At 44.1% G+C, this 19,722-nt stretch overlaps 1 protein-coding gene across 1 annotated transcript in view; it reads left to right on the top strand.

Moving 5' to 3' along the window:
- CELF4 (CUGBP Elav-like family member 4) overlaps nucleotides 1-19,722 on the top strand; it is an 87,558-nt gene that overhangs the window by 46,700 nt on the left and 21,136 nt on the right. The window contains 1 exon segment of the mRNA XM_039318729.1: nucleotides 7,905-8,072. Within this exon segment, the coding sequence (XP_039174663.1) occupies nucleotides 7,905-8,032 (128 nt within the window). The 3' untranslated portion in view covers nucleotides 8,033-8,072.

Genomic DNA, 19,722 nt, shown 5'->3' with positions numbered 1-19,722 from the left:
TTTGCCTGTAATGGTATAGGGTCTCCCACTCGAGCAGGCGGGTTGGTCTAGAAGACCTCCAAGGTCCCTTCCAAGGGTCCCTATTCTTCTATGTGTGTTCTATCTAGTGAAAGAACAACTTATCAATTCTATTGTCTCAGCCGAAGCTCTTTGTAGCTTCCAACAGAACCTAAACCCCAGCAAACGATCAGATTCATGTATTGTACTAACCGAGGATATGAACAGGCCATCATTGGCTAAGTTTGCATGGGAGGGCCATCTCTGTATTTCCATGATGACAACATGACACACAACTTAATTGCTACAGGTCATTCACCATGATAGGGAAAAGTCTTGGTTTAGAACAGTCAATGAATTCAGTCTTTGGCTGGTAGACAGTGATCACTGCTTCCCCTAGCACAGGGGTCTTCAAACTTGGCAACCTTAAGACTTGGGGATTACATGGGTGGCTGAGGAATTCTGGTAGTTGAAGTCCACAGAGTTTGGAGACCCCTGCTCTAGCATGCTCTGCCTGCTAAATTCATAACTTTATTATTTTTTAAAAAAACTACAAATGGGAGGTTTAAATTTCACAATCCTATCTTGAGCTCATTCCTATGATGAGTGATAACCAAGGATGTCATTTTGAACTGGAGAAGAATAAGAAATAGCAGTTGGTTTTATTTTTTTTTTTATTTACTAAATGCATATCCCAGTGGTGGCGAACCTATGGCACGGGTGCCAGAGGAGGCACTCAGAGCGCTCTCTGTGGGTATGCGTGCCATTGCCCCAGTCCTAGGCCTTCATCTGGGTTTTATAAAACCTTTTCACTTTAGGCCTCCGCCGCTGTGTGCAAAAAAAAAAGAGGTTCAATCAATCAGTCAATTTCAACTTCTCACGGGGAAAAAAAAAGATCTTGCAAAGTTGGAATTGATTGATTGAACTTTTTAGTCCCACCCAGTCTGCGTTACCACCGCAGCCACGCCCACCCAATTGGCCACACCCAGCCAATGGGCCACACCCAGCCAATGGGCCACACCCACCTGGCACTCGACGGTGCATAAGGGGGTTTTGGGTTGCAGTTTGGGCACTCAGTCTCCAAAAGGTTCGCCATCACTGGCATATCCTGTCCATCTCACTATCCGGAGAGGCTCTGAGCAGCTCGCAAGACAATAAAAGTAGAAGTATAAAAACAATTATGAAGATTGAAAGATTTTTTGCCTTTCATTGAGCTTGGTGGCAAAAGGACCAGCAAGGACCGGACACGTTGGAGCCTAGGAAGGAAATCACATTCAAACAGTGCACAGTTGAAAACACTTCTACTCCCTTGATAATGAGATGGGCAACATCTAAATTTAATAAAAAATAAAAATTAAAAAAGAAATCCCTGTGTGAGTCAGTTTTAGCAGGTCATTTACACTGAGCCATTTAATACGAGCATCCTAGTCCATGTCACATCTAACAGTGCGAGAGAATTCGTGGAAGCCTGGCAGGCAGACAAATCAGCCATCAACGAACACATGGAGATAAGCAACATCTACATACCGTTCAAAAGAGACAATCGGCAAAAAGAAAACAAAAGGACTAAAACACCTCCTTGCCAGAAATCAACATCCAGATGAGCAGAGATTAACAGCAAGAATAACATTAGACCTACCATCAAGCAGTAAGAAATACTCCTGTCAAGAAACTATCATTTCAAACAAACAAACAGCAAACAACAGTTTAACCAACGAATCATCAAGAACACCCCCACCAATACTGACAGGGAAAGCCACTAGTCTACAATATAAACAGACAGCAAACCCCCCATTCTTTCAACCTCTGATGAAGTTACCTAGTTGGGTCATGAAATGTCTGCAAGAAAATAACCAAGCTCAGAGCACCAAGGATCCCACAGCCCTCCTCCTCCTCCTCCTCCTCCTCCTCCTCCTCCTCCTCCTCCTCCTCCTCCTCCTCCTTTCTCCACTCTGCAAACCCCACTCCTTGCATGCACTAATAATATTCCCTAGTTGGGTCATGAAATGTCTGCAAGAAAGCAACCAAGCTCAGAGAGCAGCAAGGACCCCACAGTCCTCCTCCTCCTCCTCCATTACCACTACTCTGCAAACTCCCTCTCTTCTAACACTGATGATATCACCTAGTTGGGTAATGAAACATCTGCAAGAAGACAACCAAGCTCAGAGAGCACTAAGCACCCCATAGTCCTAGTCCTCCTCCTCCTCCTCCTCCACTCTGCAAACTCTCTCTCTCTCTCTTGTAACACTGATGATATTACCTAGTTGGGTAATGAAATGTCTGCAAGAAGACAACCAACCTCAGAGAACACCAAGGACCCCACAGCCCTCCCTCCTCCACTACCACCACCACCACCACCACCTCCTTTCTCCATTCTGCAAACCTCACTCCTTGCATGCACTAATAATATTCCCTCGTTGGGTCATGAAATGTCTGCAAAAAAAAAAAAAAACCCAAGCTCAGAGAGCACCAAGGACCCCTCTGTTCAACCCTTATCTACAAATATTCTTTTCTATCACTACAGGAATGTAATTTCTAGAAATTCTGAGGGAAAAGCAGATCTAGCAAGAATAAGAGCATTGGTGTAAACCAATTTTGATCAAGGAACCCTGCCGAGAGTATTTGTGGGGAACAAATGCTAGAATCAGCAGGACAAAATCAAATGCCACGAATGGAATATTCCTGTTGAGTTTTAACACTGCAGAGGCCAGTACTAAAAAAAAAAAAAAAGCATGTTGATATCTCTCCAAGTAGCTGCGTGGTTTTCCGGATAATATTGTTATTGTTTTTAATTGAGTCACTCCCTTGATATCTAGTCTTATCAACAGCTTCTTTTCTGTTTTACCGGTTTGTGAATTTTGTTCCTGGTTCCTGCGGGGAACACAGCAGTGAAAGACAAACGGATCCAGAGGCAAACTGGCTGCCAGGGTGAAACAAGTTTCTTTTTTTTTCCCCAAGTGATTTTATTAAAGCTTACTGTAAGATAAAACATGAATGGAAACATAAACTGAAAAAGGAAGGAAGGAAGGAAGGAAGGAAGGAAGGAAGGAAGGAAGGAAGGAAGGAAGGAAGGAAGGAAGGAAGGAAGGAAGGAAGGAAGGTAGGTAGGTTTCTAAATGTTTAGGCCACTTCAATAACAACCAAGTCATTCCAGTCACCAAAACCTAAAGTTTACACTAGAAATGCTACCTCAAGTTAAATCCAGAAATGTTAGAGAATTCCTGGAAGCCTGGCAGAAAAATCAGCCATCAACAGGCACATAGAGATAAACAACATTTACACACCATTCAAAAGAGACAGTCCTAAAGCTAAAAAGGCAACAAAAAGACCAAAATACCTTCTCTTCAGCAGTCAACTCCCAGATGAGCAGAGATTAACACCAGGATTAATATCAGGCCAACAATCAAGCAGTAAACAATCCACAATCAAGGAACTACCAACCCAGATGGATAAATAGTAAAGAACAGTGTAATCAAGGAACCACCATGACAGGCACTCCCACCAACACTGACAGGGTAACCACTAGTATTTCAACAGTGAGCAAACTCCATTCCTTTCTAAAATTGATGATGATACCTAGTTGGGTAATGAAATGTCTGCTGGAAAACAACCGAGTCAAGAAACCACCAAGGACTTCACGATTTTGGCAGCATATAAACAGAGGCATGGAATCAAAAGCATGTGAAGTATTAGTACTATTTTATAAAGCCTTAGTAAGGCCACACCTGGAATACCACATCTAGTTTTGGTCCAAACATTATCAAAAAAAAAGTGCAAAGAAGAGCAACTAAGATGATTAAGGGCCGGGAGACAAAAACATATGAACAACAGTTGCAGGAATTGGGTATGGCCAGTCTAGAGAAAAGAAGGACTAGGGGTGACATGATAGCAGCATTCCAGTATTTGGGGGCTGCCACAAAGAAGGGGGGGTCAAGCTATTTTCTAAAGTACCAGAAGGCAAGACAAAAAGCAACGGATGGAAACTAATCAAGGAGAGAAGCAACTTGGAATTAAGGAGAAACGTCCTAATGGTGAGAACAATTAACCAGTGGAACGACTTGCCTTCAGAAGTTGTGGATATTTCATCACTGGAGGTTTTTAAGAAGAGATTGGACAGCCACTTGTCTGAAATGGTATAGGGTCTCCTGATTGAGCAGGGGGGTGGACTAGAAGACCTCCAAGGTCCCTTCCAGTTCTATTCTGATTGATTGATTGATTTTCTAATTGAAAAGGAACTCAAAATCCAAAAGTGGTAGCCACCTCTCTCTATATTCTAAAACAGCCTTCTAATTCACTCAAGAATCCTGCCATCTCATTGGCCAGACTCAATGTCAAATAAGAGAAAGATGGAAAATAAGAGGAACATGAAAAGAAAACCTAGAATCTTCAAGATCATCTTTTCTAATGCCATTCAGCACCATGGCAGCTCTCAGGGCCCAGATCACCATGACAATGTCTCTTTGGACTCACCTTGCCCACCTCTCTTCTTGAAAGCTCATCTGAAGGCATCACTTGGATTTGAGAAGATGTCCATTAGCATCAATTTACCATAAAGCTCAGGAACATCTAAGCCAGGAACTCCTCTGGAGTGCTGGAGGCAGTGGTGGGATTCAAATATGTGAACAACTGGTTCTCTGTGTGGATGCCACTTCCGGAGGTCCAGTCTGGGTCTGAGCAACAAAAAATTAGCTACCGGTTCTGCCGAAGTGGTGCGAACTGGCTGAATCCCACCACTGCCTGGAGGGTTATCAAAATGGTATAAGACTTCCCAACAAATAGTTGAGGTAGTTTACGACAAAAATGATCCACAGATCTGTAAAGGGTGTGATAACTTGTAGGTGTGTGTCTCCCACTGATGATAATGAGCCAGTGGCCTTTTTGTATGGTGGCCATATCTAAAGACACTTGGGAAATTACTAATGGTGTAGTTAATGGTTTTACTTAGCTTCTTTCCTATTAAAGTAGGGAAGCCTAAGTATGAAAGTGTGGGTGTCTATTTGAAAGTGAGGGTGGAGGAGGTTTTTGCCAGCTTTTTACAATAGAAGATTTTCTAAGTTGTCTTAGAACACAACTAGGATGTTCTAATAGGATTTTCTGATCAATATAGGCCTCCTAATGCATCCACTCAAACTCCTTTCCGGTAAGAAATGTATTGGGTTGTTGTTGTTTTTTTGACAAGGAACAAAAATAGAATCAGAACATTGGTTGTGATTGCAGTGCCCCTGAGACTGCAGCGGTTGAAAAATCTGATATATACAGGTAGTCCTCAAGATACGGCCATAATGGACCCTGCCACATTGCAAATCGTGGCAGTCATAAAATGGGTTGGTTAATGGTCTTTCTATAGTGGCCATTAAGCAAATGGCGTACTGTTAGCAAACCCATTGTTCGCTAAGATGCGGTTTTGCCGACACCTGGAAATAAGTGCAGGTTTTTGGGAAAACCACCCTAAAAACATGGTTGTGTGTGACTATTCGATGCTGCACACCGGGGGTCTTCAAACTTGGCCCTTTTATGACTTGTGGACTTCAACTCCCAGAATTCCTCAGCTAGGCACACTGGCTGAGGAATTCTGGGAGTTGAAGTCCATAAGTCATAAAAGGGCCAAGTCTGAAGACCCCTGGTGTACACAGTCATAAATATGGTCTTGTTTCCAAGTGCCCAAAGTTTGATCAGGTAGTTTCGGAGAGGTTCAGGGTTATAAGTAGCCTAAAAGTAGATTCATTGTAAGTTTGAATAGTCGCTAAGCAACCGGTGGTAAGTCGAGGCCTATGTGTAGACTATATGTATATATATATATTCCATTAGCTGAACAGGTCAACATGTGGGGAAATTGTCTTGGATGACGAAGTCATCTACTTGTTCAATATGAACTCGCACAGAGTTCCCCAACCTTTTCATGTTGGCGGTCTGGAGGGGGAAAGGGGGAAAAGAGGGGATGGTTTTGTGGGAGGGCCAGGCCTGTGCACCCTGTCAGGGGAAAATCTTGTTAAAAAGAAACAAGAGACAACACACAACAAAATTCTCACTTTAGGATCCAGAGGTTTATTTAAAGTTGACACACAAACTCAGTACTTAATTTACAGACGCCGCCTTCTTTTTCCAGCAGATAATCGAGGGCGATCTGATTTTGTAAAACCGTTAATTAATTAATTCTGTACCAATCACTTCCATCCCATCAGCGGTGGTATTAGCCAATTGCTCCAAAAAGATAGAGAACTTCCTACATTGTTTCCACAGCATATTAACACCCACTTAAGGGAATAGAGTTCCAAAAAAAACCCAGTACCAACTGTGGTGCAATATTTCTTTCTTATGCAACTGGGCTGGAGTTGAAGCCCAGAGATCTATAGGCTCTTTCAGAGGCAACAAACCCGGAAAAACTACACCCAGGTAACATAGGCCTGCCCATCCCAAGGGGAGCATGCTGTATGCACCCATTGCTCATGTGAATGGGGCTGAGAGCACCCCTGAAGCTTACACAAGTGAGCTCCTGAGCACCCACAACACTTCCGCGAGTGAGACGGAGAGCCCCTGCGACACGTTCACAATGGAGGCCCTGAGAGCCCGTGATCCTTGCGTGAGTGGGGCTGTGCACACGCGCATGTGCGCACACCAGCCAGCCACTCATGCAACCTAGTTGCGAATAGGCCACAGACCAGTAGAGGGCCGTGGCTAATGGGTCCAGGGATGTTTGTGGAGATGGATGTGAGTCAACAAATTTTAATAGGGCTGCCATGACTTTTAGTTACAGTCACCTGTAAAAAGGGGTGGGCCTTTTATCATGTGGTCAGAACCAGCATTTTGGGGGAGGGTTTTAGCAATCCATGGATGTCCCTGAGCAGGTCAGAACATAGTGGCTACAATTCATGATTGTATAAAGATTTGAGATTCGAAAGTCTTCTTTTTGCCCAGTTTGGACCTTAACCAATTTGCAAAATACCCCTAACAGTTGCCCCAAATGGGTATGGTTCCCTGCCATCTTGAGATGGGAAATACTTAAAAATATTAATTTAAGCCTTAAAATAGGTTTAACGTAGTTGGATTTTTTTTTTTCTTTTAATGTAGCAGAATCCCTAGTTGGGTTTCCAAAACCCAAGGTACAATCCTACGCTTTAGTGATATACCTAAAATGGTCCCTGTGTTTGTCATCCCCATGCCATCCACCCAACCTTTATCTACATCAAGGTTCAGCACCTTCTTGGTGAGCAGCAGATGCTAGTCTGGTGATAAAACCACCAGCTCTTTTGGTGTACGAGAATTTGGTGGACCAGATTTAGGGGTGGACCAGACAGTAAGAATGATTAATCAGTGGAAGAACTTGCCTCCTGGAGTTGTGGGTGCTCCATTGCTGGAGGTTTTCAAGAAAAGATTGGACAACCATTTGTCCAGGAGGGTTTAAAGACTCCTGACTTGGGCAGGGGGTTAGACCAGAAGATCTCCAAGATCCCTTCCAGCCCTAGGATTCTATGATTCTATGAAATGTATCTTCTAGTTTGAGGTGGACACCTCACTGTGAGCATTAAAAATCCCTCCCAGCATCACTCTTTCCTTCTCTCCTCTGCAAGAATAACTTCACCTGAGGACCTGTCCCTTTCAGTGATGGTGGTCCATCTGGTGTCTCTTCATTCCTCCATCCGAAGTCTAACTTTTCCATGGCTTGCTTCCCATCTTCCCTCCCAGCCAGCCTTCAGCCGAGGTAAATGCGAGACCCATTCCATTCACAACGCTACTCACCCAAACCCGCCGTGACATTGTAAGAAGCTGGAAGTTTCCTGCATTAAACGCTGGGCAGGGCAGCTCCTTGGACCCCCACTCCATGTTCATCCTCGACGTGATCTAGCGTGGGATGGCCCCGTCGCCCCTTTCAGCCAGTTAAATCCTGCACCTTCCTTGTGTTTTGACAGGCTTTGTGAGTTTTGACAATCCTGCTAGTGCCCAGGCGGCCATCCAGGCTATGAATGGCTTCCAGATTGGGATGAAGAGGCTGAAGGTCCAGCTGAAAAGGCCAAAGGATGCTAACCGTCCTTACTGAAGAATGGTGGGAAACACTGGATAAGCAAGGTCTAGCACAGGTAATGGTTGGGGGGTGGTGGCAAGGAACATCACCTGTTGTCCCGTAGCGTCTCCTGTGTTGTGGACACTAATGACTCTTCTACGATTCTACCTTTCCTTCTAGAGCCATTTCAGAAGCAACCTCAAGAACATGTCTCTGCGGGGTTGAGGCATTGCAGTTGGTTATAGTGAGGGAGATACGAGGTTGATCTGATTTTTATTTATTTATTTGTGTTCCTTTTGTTGTCGTTTGTTTATTAAATTTCTACGCTGCCCATTTCCCCCCTACAAGGACATTCTGGGCAGCTTCCAAATTATAGAGACGAAGGGAAAGTAGCCAACAGATTAAAATAAGCCAACGTTAAAAGATTATTTTAAAAAACTATGCTACAACCACGTCTACAAGTGCCAAGAGATGGATGGGACAACCCGTCTTCTTATCCCATCAGCCACTTCCAGTGGTGAACGACCCCCCCCACAGCCCCTGGCCAACCAGCAAAGCCAGGTTTTGAGACCCTTCCGGAAAGCCAAAAGAGGGGTCAGTTTTCACCTCTAATGGTAGAGTGGTCCACAAAGATGGGGTCCCAGAAGGAAAGGTCCTTCTGCTTGATCCTATTGGCCAGAGTTCTTTCAAGGTTGGTGGCCTGGAGCAGGGGAAGGGAGGAAAGAAGTGGGGATGAACCCATGCGTGCACACGGGTGCATCCATGAACACCTGTTGCTCACGCAAGTGGGGGCCACAAACACCCATGAGATTTGTGGTGATGCTCACATGGGTGGAACCGCCAATGTCTGCAAGGCTCACGCAAGTGGGGTTGCGAAAGCGAGGGATGTTTGCTGCAATGCTCACGTAAGTGGGGCTGTGTGCATGTGCGTACACACATGTATCAGCCAGCCACTCACCCAGTAGCCAATAGGCTGGGGACCCCACCATTGACTTTAGTTCCTTAGCAGATGGGCTCTATATCAGGCCTCTTCCAGTGGCACAAGTAGGGTGGGCTTGTCCCATCGGAGAGAGAGAGATGGCCCCTCAGATACCCTGAACCCATGCCAGATGGGGCATTCTGCATTTGTCAGCACATCCTTCTTGTGGCAAGCTCTCCTTTTTAATCCACGTTTAATCCCTGGTACCAAGTGAGCAATTTCGAAAGAGATCACTTGAGACTGGCACCAAAAGCAGTAGGGAAGTTCATTTGCAGATCTCCATCCTAGGGTCCAGCAGGAAATCTAGGTCAGTCTCGGCACGAACAAAGAGGCAGCATCCAATTCTCTCTCCGAGTCACGAGTTTATCCAGATCTGGACCAAGGTGGGTTCCTCCCATAATGCTGGAAGAACCCCCCACATGATTTATTCGGCGGGTGTTTATACTTTGTGTGGTTTGTGCGGTTACACAAGCAAGAAAGAAAGCCATTCGCACGAAAGTAGATAAAAAGCAGAAGTTGCTACAATATCATTCCTTGCCCGGTACATTTCAGAAGCATGTTGAGAAAGAAACCTATTTACCAAATTCAGGTGCCCTAATTTGTGGTTTCTGTCATGCTTCTCCTAATATGGACAGTTCCATATTGTTGCAATTCATTTATTCTCCTTAATTTGGCCATGTCAATGCAAGAGTTTTGATCAGCATAGGTCAACACCAGTGCTCATTTCCATTGCTGTTGGATAAAAGAGGGGAGAGATACAGGCCCTTGGAGACTATCTCCTCCACAATTGCTCAAGAAAGAGATGGGAACTGGAGTCCCATTCATTGCTGTGGGATGGGTAGAGTTGGTTATTTATGAATCTATGAGCTAGTAAAGGACACGTGTTGACTTATAATGGTTAAGTAAGTTAAGTAGGCAGATCTGGTATTATGAGCACATCCAAACATTCTCTATTCTTTGTGTAGGACAAATTTTAGGATGTGAAAATTAAGGGAGGGTGGACTCCACCATGAGGATCTTCTGAATAGCCACAAAAAAGCATGGCTTAAGAGTCTGGGTAGTGAATGTAGGGACTAAAATGGAGAAACTATTTCAGGATTTACAAGAAAACCTCCAGAACATAATCGCTGAAGGCATCTCAAGAAGTTCAGAGTTGGTAGCCATGCCTTTATTTTAACTGTTTTCCTGCTATCGGAAAACACCCGAACTATTGTTATGTAGCATTGTTGTATTCTTCATCCTTTGCCATGGTAGCAATTTTGATGGTTGGGAAGGCGAGCAGATAGAGAGCAGAGAAATAGGAGCAAATACAGTAGGTACTCCTAGCAAAATATGGACTTTTCTCAAATCTGGGTTGAGTAGCAGTTCCAAAGTAAGGGTTTTCTAAGTGCCATTCTGCCACTAATGTTGTGCATTTGCTCCAAAGGTACCACCATTTCATGCAAAAATACCTGTTAGATTACCCACATCTTCTACTATTAGGAGTAGGAACTATTGGTTGCGGTCAGAGTTGCATGGTTGCCATTGAATTTTGTTCTTTCCATATGCTTGACGTGAACATTCAGGTGTCAGTATGGAGACAGAATGATAACAGAACATAACAGAATAACACAGTTGGAAGGGATTGTGGAGATCTTCTCATCCAAACCCTTGCTCAACCAGGAAGCCCTATGCCATTTCAGACAAATGATGGCCTAGATCAGGGGTAGGTAACCTTGGCTCTTTTATGACTCGTGGACTTCAACTCCCAGCATGGCTGGCTCAAGAATTCTGGAAGTTGAAGTCCACGACTCATAAAAGAGCCAAGGTTGCCTACCTCTGGGCTAGATAGACCTTGGAGTTCTTCTGACTTATAATTTTGCAATTTTGGATGACGGAGAATCTCTATAGACATCTACAATGCTAGGATTTTTCAGTCCAACCCAGGAAGTAATCAGATCCAATTTAACTTTATAAAATCCTCCCAAATCAGCTGTCTGCTCCTCTCTTTGCTCCAAAGTAGAACCAGGGAACTCAAGATGATTGCACCAGGAAAAGTCCTTCAGGAAATTAAATTAGTTGAAAATGGTGTGAAATGTACATGGAGGGAAGGGAGGGAAGAATGGGAAAAAAGGAAGCCATCAGAACAGCAGGAACTGTAATGGCTATGTTGACAAGCACTCCATCAAGCTAAGCACATTAAATAATCTCATTAGCAACCTTTAATATGCATCAATAGCATATTTGAACGCAGAGCCGTTTCTTCCTCATTGTTTTCAGTGTTAAGAATAATCACCTGTTTGGTTAATTCATGTATTAAGCAAATTCATTTATTCTGACTGTGTAAAGCCTGCCCAAAACTAAGAAGACACAACATTATGCACCAAATGCACAGGTACAGTACAGGTGGTACTTGGCTCAATAGTAGCAACTGTGAGAGGGATCTCAGAGTCCTAGTGGACAATCACTTAGATAGGAGCCAGCCGTGTGCTGCAGCTGCCAAAAAAGCTACACAGTGCTAGGCTGCATTAACAGCCACATGAAGTGTTAATACCTCTTTACAATGCTTTGGTCAAGTCACACTTGCAATACTGCATCCAGTTTTGGCCACCAATTATAAAAAAAAGATGTTGATACTCTGCTTAGTGGTCAGAATAATATCAGAATAAGGTGGACACAACCAGTAGTATATATTTGGGGTAGATCAGGTTGCACTGATAGACCAGTCTCACCAGAAAACACTTAATCTCCCTCCTGGTACAGCCAAGAAAGCGAGGAGAGCCTATGGCCTAGAGGTTAATACAGCTGCTTAACATGTAAGTGGCCCAGGTTCGAATCTCAGAAGGGTATGGCTAGCTGATGAGAGCTAAGCAGCTCGAAATAGCTATACCAGTCTCCCCCTTAATTCTTTGTTGGTAAATTTGAATTTAACCTGTAGTATCACATTACTACCGCAAACATATGATGGCTTTAAAGCCAGAATGAGACTGGCTGATGAGGATCCCTGATTAATTTCCTCTTACTTCAGAAAGCCGGGAAATTGGAAAAGAAAACCTTGTTTAATCCAATGAATAACTGAATAACTAGCTGGATCTCCAACCTGGAACTTCACTGAGATATTACTAACTGCTAGGATACCATTTTATAATGCCTTGGTAAGGCCACACTTGGAATATTGCATCCAGTTTTCATCATCACGATATAAAAAAAGATGTTGAGAGTCTAGGAAGAATGCAGAGAAAGAGCAACAAAGATGATTAGAGGGCTGGATGCTAAAACATAAAAAGAACAGTTGCAAGAATTGGGTATGTCTAGTTTAACGAAGAGAAGGACCAAGAGTGACATGGTAGCCTTCTTCCAATATTTGAGAGGCTGCCACAAAGAAGGGGGGGGGCTTCTAACTCTGTTATTCTGTTATTCAGAGTTCATATTGGAAAACTCAAAACATGAATGATGGAGGCTTATCTATTATTATTATGGTATTAGCCAAGAGGTAGGGAAGTGTACTCTGCCACAAATATTTTACCGAACTGGACTCACTGGAGAAGAGCCCAGTGCTGGGAAAGATGGAGGGCAATAGAAGAAGGGGACGACAGAGAATGAGGCAGCTAGATGGAGTCACTGAAGCAGGAGGTGTGAGCTTCAATGGACTCCAGAAGATGGTAGAGGACAGGAAGGCCTGGAAGAATGTTGTCCATGGGGTCTCAATAGGTCTTCGCAACTAACAACAATAATATATAGTTGTGAGAGTTGGACCATGAGGAAGGCTGAGCGCCAAAGAATGGAGGCCTTTGAACTATGGTGCTGGAGAAGACTCCTGTGAGTCCCCTGGACAGCAAGGCGATCAAACCGGTCAGTCCTAGAGGAGATCAACCTCGACTGCTCTTTAGAAGGCCAGATCCTGAAGTTGAAACTCAAGCACTTTGGTCACCTAAAGAGAAGGAAGGGCTCACTGGAGAAAGTCCTAATGCTGGGGAAGATGGAGGGCAAAAGAAGAAGGGGACAACAGAGAATGAGATGGCTGGATGGAGTCACTGAAGCAGTAGGCGTGAGCTTCAATGGACTCCAGAAGATGGCAGAGGACAGGAAGGCCTGGAGGAACGTTGTCCATGGGGTCGCGATGGGTCGGACACGACTTCGCAACTAACAACAACAATTTTACCGAAATATTTCTATTAATCTGTCTTTGGAAAAACTGAGCTGCAGATCTTTTGAAGAGAACCCCCATTTTAGGAGCATCTTGGGTAATCAGGAGCTGGGAATTTTTTTGATGGTAAGAACAGAACAGTAATGGAACTAGTTAGGAAACAGAACTGGGAGTCTTTGGACAATTGTCTATTTCTTGTGTATTGCAGGGGGGGGAGCGTGAACTTTGCATTTTCTACATCATGCAAGGTTGAAGATGGCTTCACTTGAACTCTAGAAAGAGTGCAGAGACTCTAGAAAGAGTGCAGAGAAGAGCAACAAAGATGATTAGGGGACTGGAGGCTAAAACATATGAAGAACGGTTGCTGGAATTGAGTATGTCTGGTTTAATGAAGAGAAGGACTGGGGGTGACATGAAGGCAGTCATCCAATATCTCAGGAGCTGCCCCAAAGAAGAGGGAGTCAAGCTATTCTCCAAAGTGCCTGAAGGCAGGACAAGAAGCCAGGATGGAAACTAACCAAGGAGAGAAGCAACCTAGAACTAAGGAGAAATTTCCTGACAGAACAATTAACCAGTGGAACAACCTGCCTCCAGAAGCAGTAAATGCTCCAACACTGCAAGTTTTTAAGAAGAGACTGGACAGCCATTTGTCTGAAATGGTATAGGGTTTCCTGCCTGAGCAGGGGGTCGGACTAGAAGACCTCCAAAGTCCCTTCCAACTCTGTTATTCTATTTTATTCTAAGTCTAGGTCTGATGTTCTGATAGGACCAACTCTATCCTTAGGCTAAGACTGCTGGTTCTGGGCTAAACATCTTCATATTATCACTAGATTTCATAATTGAGAAACCCAAAGCACCATCTCTCAATCCCTTTGCCCTTTCATTCTAAATTGAATTCGCAATACAGAAAAACAGAGAGCTGGAAGGGATCTTGGAGGTCTTCTAGGCCAGGGGTAGGCAACCTTGGCTCTTTTATGACTCGTGGACTTCCACTCCCAGAATTCCTGAGCCAGCCATGCTGAGGGGAAAGGGAGAGGTTTCCAAGCTGAGCCATTGCTGGCTCAGGAATTCTGGGAGTTGAAGTCCACGAGTCATAAAAGAGCCAAGGTTGCCTACCCCTGGCCTAGTTTATTAAGCCTGACAGATTATCAGAAACTGGTAGTCCTACTCCACGGGTAGGCAGCCTTGGCTCTTTTATGACTCGTGGACTTCAACTCCCAGAATTCATGAGCCAACCATGCTGAGGGGAAAGGGAGAGGTTTCCAAGTTGAGCCATGCTGGTTCAGGAATTCTGGGAGTTGAAGTCCACGAGTCATAAAAGAGCCAAGGTTGCCTACCCCTGGCCTAAGAGGCTCACCACTTAGAACAGGAGGACTTAGGATAGGGATAGGCAACCTTGGCTCTTTTATGACTTGTGGACTTCAACTCCCAGAATTCCTGAGCCAGCATGGCTCAGCTTGGCAACCTTTCCCTTTTCCCTCAGCATGGCTAGCTCAGGAATTCTGGGAGTTGAAGTCCACGAGTCATAAAAGAGCCAAGATTGCCCTATCCTTGTTCTAGGCCAACCTCCTGCTCAGGCAGGAGACCTGTAGCATTTCAGACAAATGATTACCCAATCTCTTCTTAAAAACCTCCAATAACAGAGCACCTACAGCTCCTGGAGGCAAGTCATTCCACTGGTTGGTTGTTCTTGTTAGGAAAGTTCTCCTTAGTTCTAAGTTGCTTCTCTCCTTGATTGGTTTCAATCCATTGCTTCTTGTACTTCGTTCTGATGCTTTGAAAAATAAGTTGACCCTCCTCATCTCTATGACAGCCCTTCAGATATTGAAACATTGCTATCATGTCACCCTGGTCCTTCTTTTCACTAGACTAGCCAAACGCAATTCCTGCAACCGTTCTTCATACGGTTTAGCCCCAAGCCCCCTTAATTTACCTTGTTGCTCGTCTCTGAGCTCTTTCTAGAGTCTCAACATCTTTTTTTAACGTCATGGCGACCAAAACTGGATGCAGCATTCCAAGTGTGGTCTTACTAAGACTTTGTAAAGCAGTATTAGAATTAAAAGCTTACAAGGTCCAAGGTCTTCTTGCGTCTCCTTTTTTTCATTCCAGTTGGTTCCATCCAGATGTATGGAATTTGTGGGCTGCTTGTATGCGTGGGGGGGGACGACTTCCCTGGCTGGAAAACGTAAGAAATAACAGAATAACAGAGTTGGAAGGGACCTTTGAGGTTGTCAGAAGTAAGTCCTCATCCTGGTTCATCCAAGCCGGGATAAATAAGCAACATGGCGACTGCTTTGGGAAGAAGGTTACAGTTTATTGAAGAAGCAGAAAGATGGTCCTTGCAAGGAGCAGAGAGGAAAGAGGTTGAGCACATGGGCAGTAGGTTTTTATACCCCCTCTAGCCTTGTTTGGAATAGTTTCCTGTTCCTGTGGCATAAACCTTGAGGCTGTTTCTGAGTGTTTTTCTAGGTCTTGATATCTGTGGTTTAATCCTATTATTATATCCTGCTGCCCAGGTGATGGGGCTAATGACTCCTAGAGTTTAGGTGGGGCATGCAGATGTTGTCTTTGTCTTCTTGAATGCTCTGGCTTCAACTTTCTGATGGTTTTACTTCTGCACTTGTATGGGGTTAAAGACTTGCTTGGGGCAGAGAGATAGATTTGGGGCCAGGTTTGGTTTTAAAAAGCCCTTTTGAGGAAAAATATATTTTTCTGCCCTTTTTAATATTTCTTTCTCTGGGCTAACTTCCCTTAAGGTCTTCTAGCCCACCCTCTGCTCAAGCAGTAGACCCTGTCCAAGTTCAGACAAATGGTTCTTCAATTTCTTATTAAAAATCTCCAGTGATGGAGCACCCACAACTTCTGGAGGCAAATTGTTCTGTCAGGAAGTTTCTTCTTAGTTCTAGGTTGCTTCTCTCCTTGATCACTTTCCATCCGTTGCTGAGTGGAGGATGAGCAGCCCTTGACTCACAACCATTTGTCTAGTTACAATAGCACTGATAAAAGTGACTTACGACTTTTATTCACACTTACGACTGTGGCAGCATCCCCATGGTCACGCGATCAAAATTCAGGCGCTTGTCAACTGGCTCCTCTTTATGACAGTCGCAGCGTCCCGGGATCACGCGATCCCCTTTTGGCGATCTTCTGACTATTCAAGCCCATGGAAAAGCCAGATTCACTTAACAACCGTGTTACTAACTTAACTCATGACTTCCTCGACGTACAACCACAGTTGAGCCCAAAAGGGTCTGTTACTAAGGGAGACATTTGTTAAGTGAGCTTTGCCCCATTTTACGACCTTTCTTGCCACAGTTCTTAAGTGAATCACGGCAAATGTGATTGCAGGACCCCTGGACTGTCATCGGTACGAGTCAGTTTCCAAGTGTCCGAATTTTGATCATGTAACCAAGGGGATGCTGCAGTGGTCGTAAGTGTGAATAACGGTCCTAAGTCGCATTTTTCAGTTCAGTTCCTATAACTTCAAACAGTCACTAAAAGAAATATTGTAAGTTTGCGGACCACCGGTAGAGACTGACATTCTTCTGGGATTACTGTTGCTTTTCCCCCAATTTCCTTCCAAATGGTGATGCTCAAAGCAATCAATATAAAAAGAGAGCAAACCCCAATCCCTTCTGGCACTGATGATGTTCCCTAGTTGGGTCGTGGAATGTCTGCAAGAAAATAACCAAGCTCAGAGATCACCAAGGGCCCCAGAGTTCATTCCTGAGCTACAAAGATTCTCTTCTATGGACGTCTGTCTGTCTGTTTATCTATCTATCTATCTATCTATCTATCTATCTATCTATCTATCTATCCATCCATCCATCCATCCATTATCTATCTATCTATCTATCTATCTATCTATCTATCTATCTATCTATCTATCTATCTATCTCATCTATCTATCATCTATCATCTATCTATCTATATCTACATCTATCATCTATCTATATATATCATCTATCTATCTATATCTATTTATCATCTATCATCTATCTACCTATCATCTATCTATCTATCTATCTATCTATCTATCTATCTATCTATATCTATCATCTATCTCTATCTATCTAATCTATCTATCTATCTATATCATCTATCTATCATCTATCATCTATCTATCTATATCTACATCTATCATCTATCTATATCTATCTATCATCTATCATCTATCTATCTATCTATCTATCTATCTATATCTATCATCTATCTCTATCTATCTAATCTCTCTATCTATCTATCTATCTATCTCTCTATCTATCTATCTATCTATCTAATCTATCTTAATACTAGACCAACAATCAAGCAGTATTTAATACCCCAATTAAGGAACCGCCAAGAACACAAAAAACCTACCTATCATTTATCTATCATCTATCTATATCATCCATCCATCCATCCATCCATTATTTGTCTATCATCCTTCTATCAAGATCAATACTAGACCAACAACCAGACAGCAAACAATGCCCTAATCAAGAAGCACAAGAACAGCTCCCACCAACACTGACAGAGCTGCCCACTTCTATAGAAACAGAGAGCAAACACCACTCCTTTCTAGTGCTGATGACGTTCCCTAGTTGGGTCATAAGACGTCTGCAAGAAAACTGCCAAGCTCAGAGTGCATGAAGGACCCCCACAGTTCACCCCTGAGCTACAAAGATTCTCTTCTAGTAGTCATAAGTCGAGGATTAACTATATAAATATCTGGAAGAGAATTGTCTTCACTGGCAAAAAATGAGTACACTTAAAATTCCAGAAAAAGTTGCAATAAAAAGCTAGGTTCAAATTTTCCACCTTGCTCAAATATCCTAGTGAAAATGGCAGGTCAGCTGGTCAATTAAAGTCCCTGGGCTGCTGTTCCATAGAGCAAGGGTCCTCAACCCCCGGTCTGTGGACCAGTACCGGGCCACAGCATGCCAGCAACCGGTCCGCACAAGCAAGCAAAGCCCCATCCACGGGATGCAGGCAGCACACAAAACCACGCACTCTCTGGTCCATGGAAAAACCTCTTTCCACGGAACTGGTCCCTGATGCCCAAATGTTTGGGGATCTCTGCCATAGAGTCAGCCTCTAAGCCTTAAGCTTGGGTTAGGTTGAGTTTGTCTATTTGTTTTAAATAGCTTGGCATATTGGCCTCAGTCAGGTGAAGGAAAAGGAGTCCCGGTGGATTTTACTCCGATAATCCTTGCCGACTATACTGGGCAGTTCTCTTCTCTATTTCAAGGCCTTGAGCCAGCGGTGTCTCAAGTCATTTCCACGAACACGTGGTTAGCATGACGTCACAGAATCTTCCCACTAAAGTACCTATTGATCTACTCGCATTTGCCTGCTTTCGAACTGCTAGGTCATAGCTATGCTGGCTCAGGAATTCTGGAGGTCCGTGAGTCATAAAAGAACCGAGGTTGCCTACCCCTGTGCTAGGTGGACAGGAGCTGGAGCAAGGAACGGGAACTTACCCCATCTTGCAGTGCTCGGGTCTTGAACCCGGGCTGCCGGCTTTCCAGTCAAGTCCCTTGTCTTAACCGCTGGGCCACCATTTGTCTCCTTGCATTTTGAAAATTCAGAAATTGAAATCCAAGCCCGCACATGGTGCAACATCAGGTTACGGTGGATGTGTAAAATTCCACCCTGCTGTGCTGCAGCATTTGGGATATCCTCACCGTGAAACCCAACAGTTCCTTGCCGTTTCCATTTTAAGTTTTTTTACTGGGAGTGGTGGTAGTATGGTGGAAAAAATGGAATTGAAATGAATGTGATACATCTTAGGGTTTGAGGGGGGAAATGGATTCATAAGTGCTGTGACACTCTTGAAAAATGGTAAAGCTGCAGGCATAGACACAGAAGGGGAGTCGTGTTAAAATATGGATGTGCTTTGCTTATAGAGTGGCTGTGCCACCTGGTTAATGTAAGGGTGAAAATTGCCTCTGATTGGAGGAAAGTTAACAGAATAACAGAGTTGCAAGGGATCTCGGGAGGTCTTCTAGTCCAGGGCTTTTCACCCATTGTACCACTTTTAGGATATGGCAATATCCAAATACCACCAGTCGCCTAGTTTTTGGTCAAAAACTTGATGACCAAAAAAAAAAAAAAAGGAAAAAAGTGATAAAGTACAGGTAGTCCTCTACTTACAACAGTTCGCTTAGTGACTGTTTGAAGTTACAATGGCACTGAAAAAAGGGCCCCCCAAGCCACAGCCGAGCAAGACACCTGCCTGCCCACCCGGTGGCGCTCTTCCTCCTGTCCGAGGTTTTCATTGTTGTGAGCATTTCTGTTGAGGATTGGCAGTGGGGGTGGAGTGGGGGGTGTTTGGTTTTTATCCCCCCCCCCATCTGCTGGGTGGTTGTAGCAGGTTTTGGTCACTTCACATGACCCTGGGACACTGTGACCGTCATAAATATGAATCAGTTGCCAAGCATCTGAATGTAAATCACAAGACCCTGGAGAAGCTGCAACATTCCAGCTGATCGGCGCTTCTTCTGGGCTCAGCAGAAGCGCCAGGATCAGCGCTGAACTCCAGCTGATTGGTGCTTCTTCAGGGCTCAGCAGAAGCACCAGGATCAGTGCCGGGCTCCAGCTGGAGCCTGGCGCTGATCCTGGTGCCTCCACTGAGCCCTG

Source organism: Crotalus tigris, unplaced genomic scaffold (genome assembly GCF_016545835.1).
Source record: "Crotalus tigris isolate CLP2741 ecotype Arizona unplaced genomic scaffold, ASM1654583v1 scf7180000021486.375087, whole genome shotgun sequence".
In the NCBI taxonomy this organism is placed as follows: domain Eukaryota; kingdom Metazoa; phylum Chordata; class Lepidosauria; order Squamata; family Viperidae; genus Crotalus; species Crotalus tigris.
The sequence above is the reverse complement of the archived record's forward strand: the minus strand, read 5'-3'. Positions and strand labels throughout refer to the sequence as shown.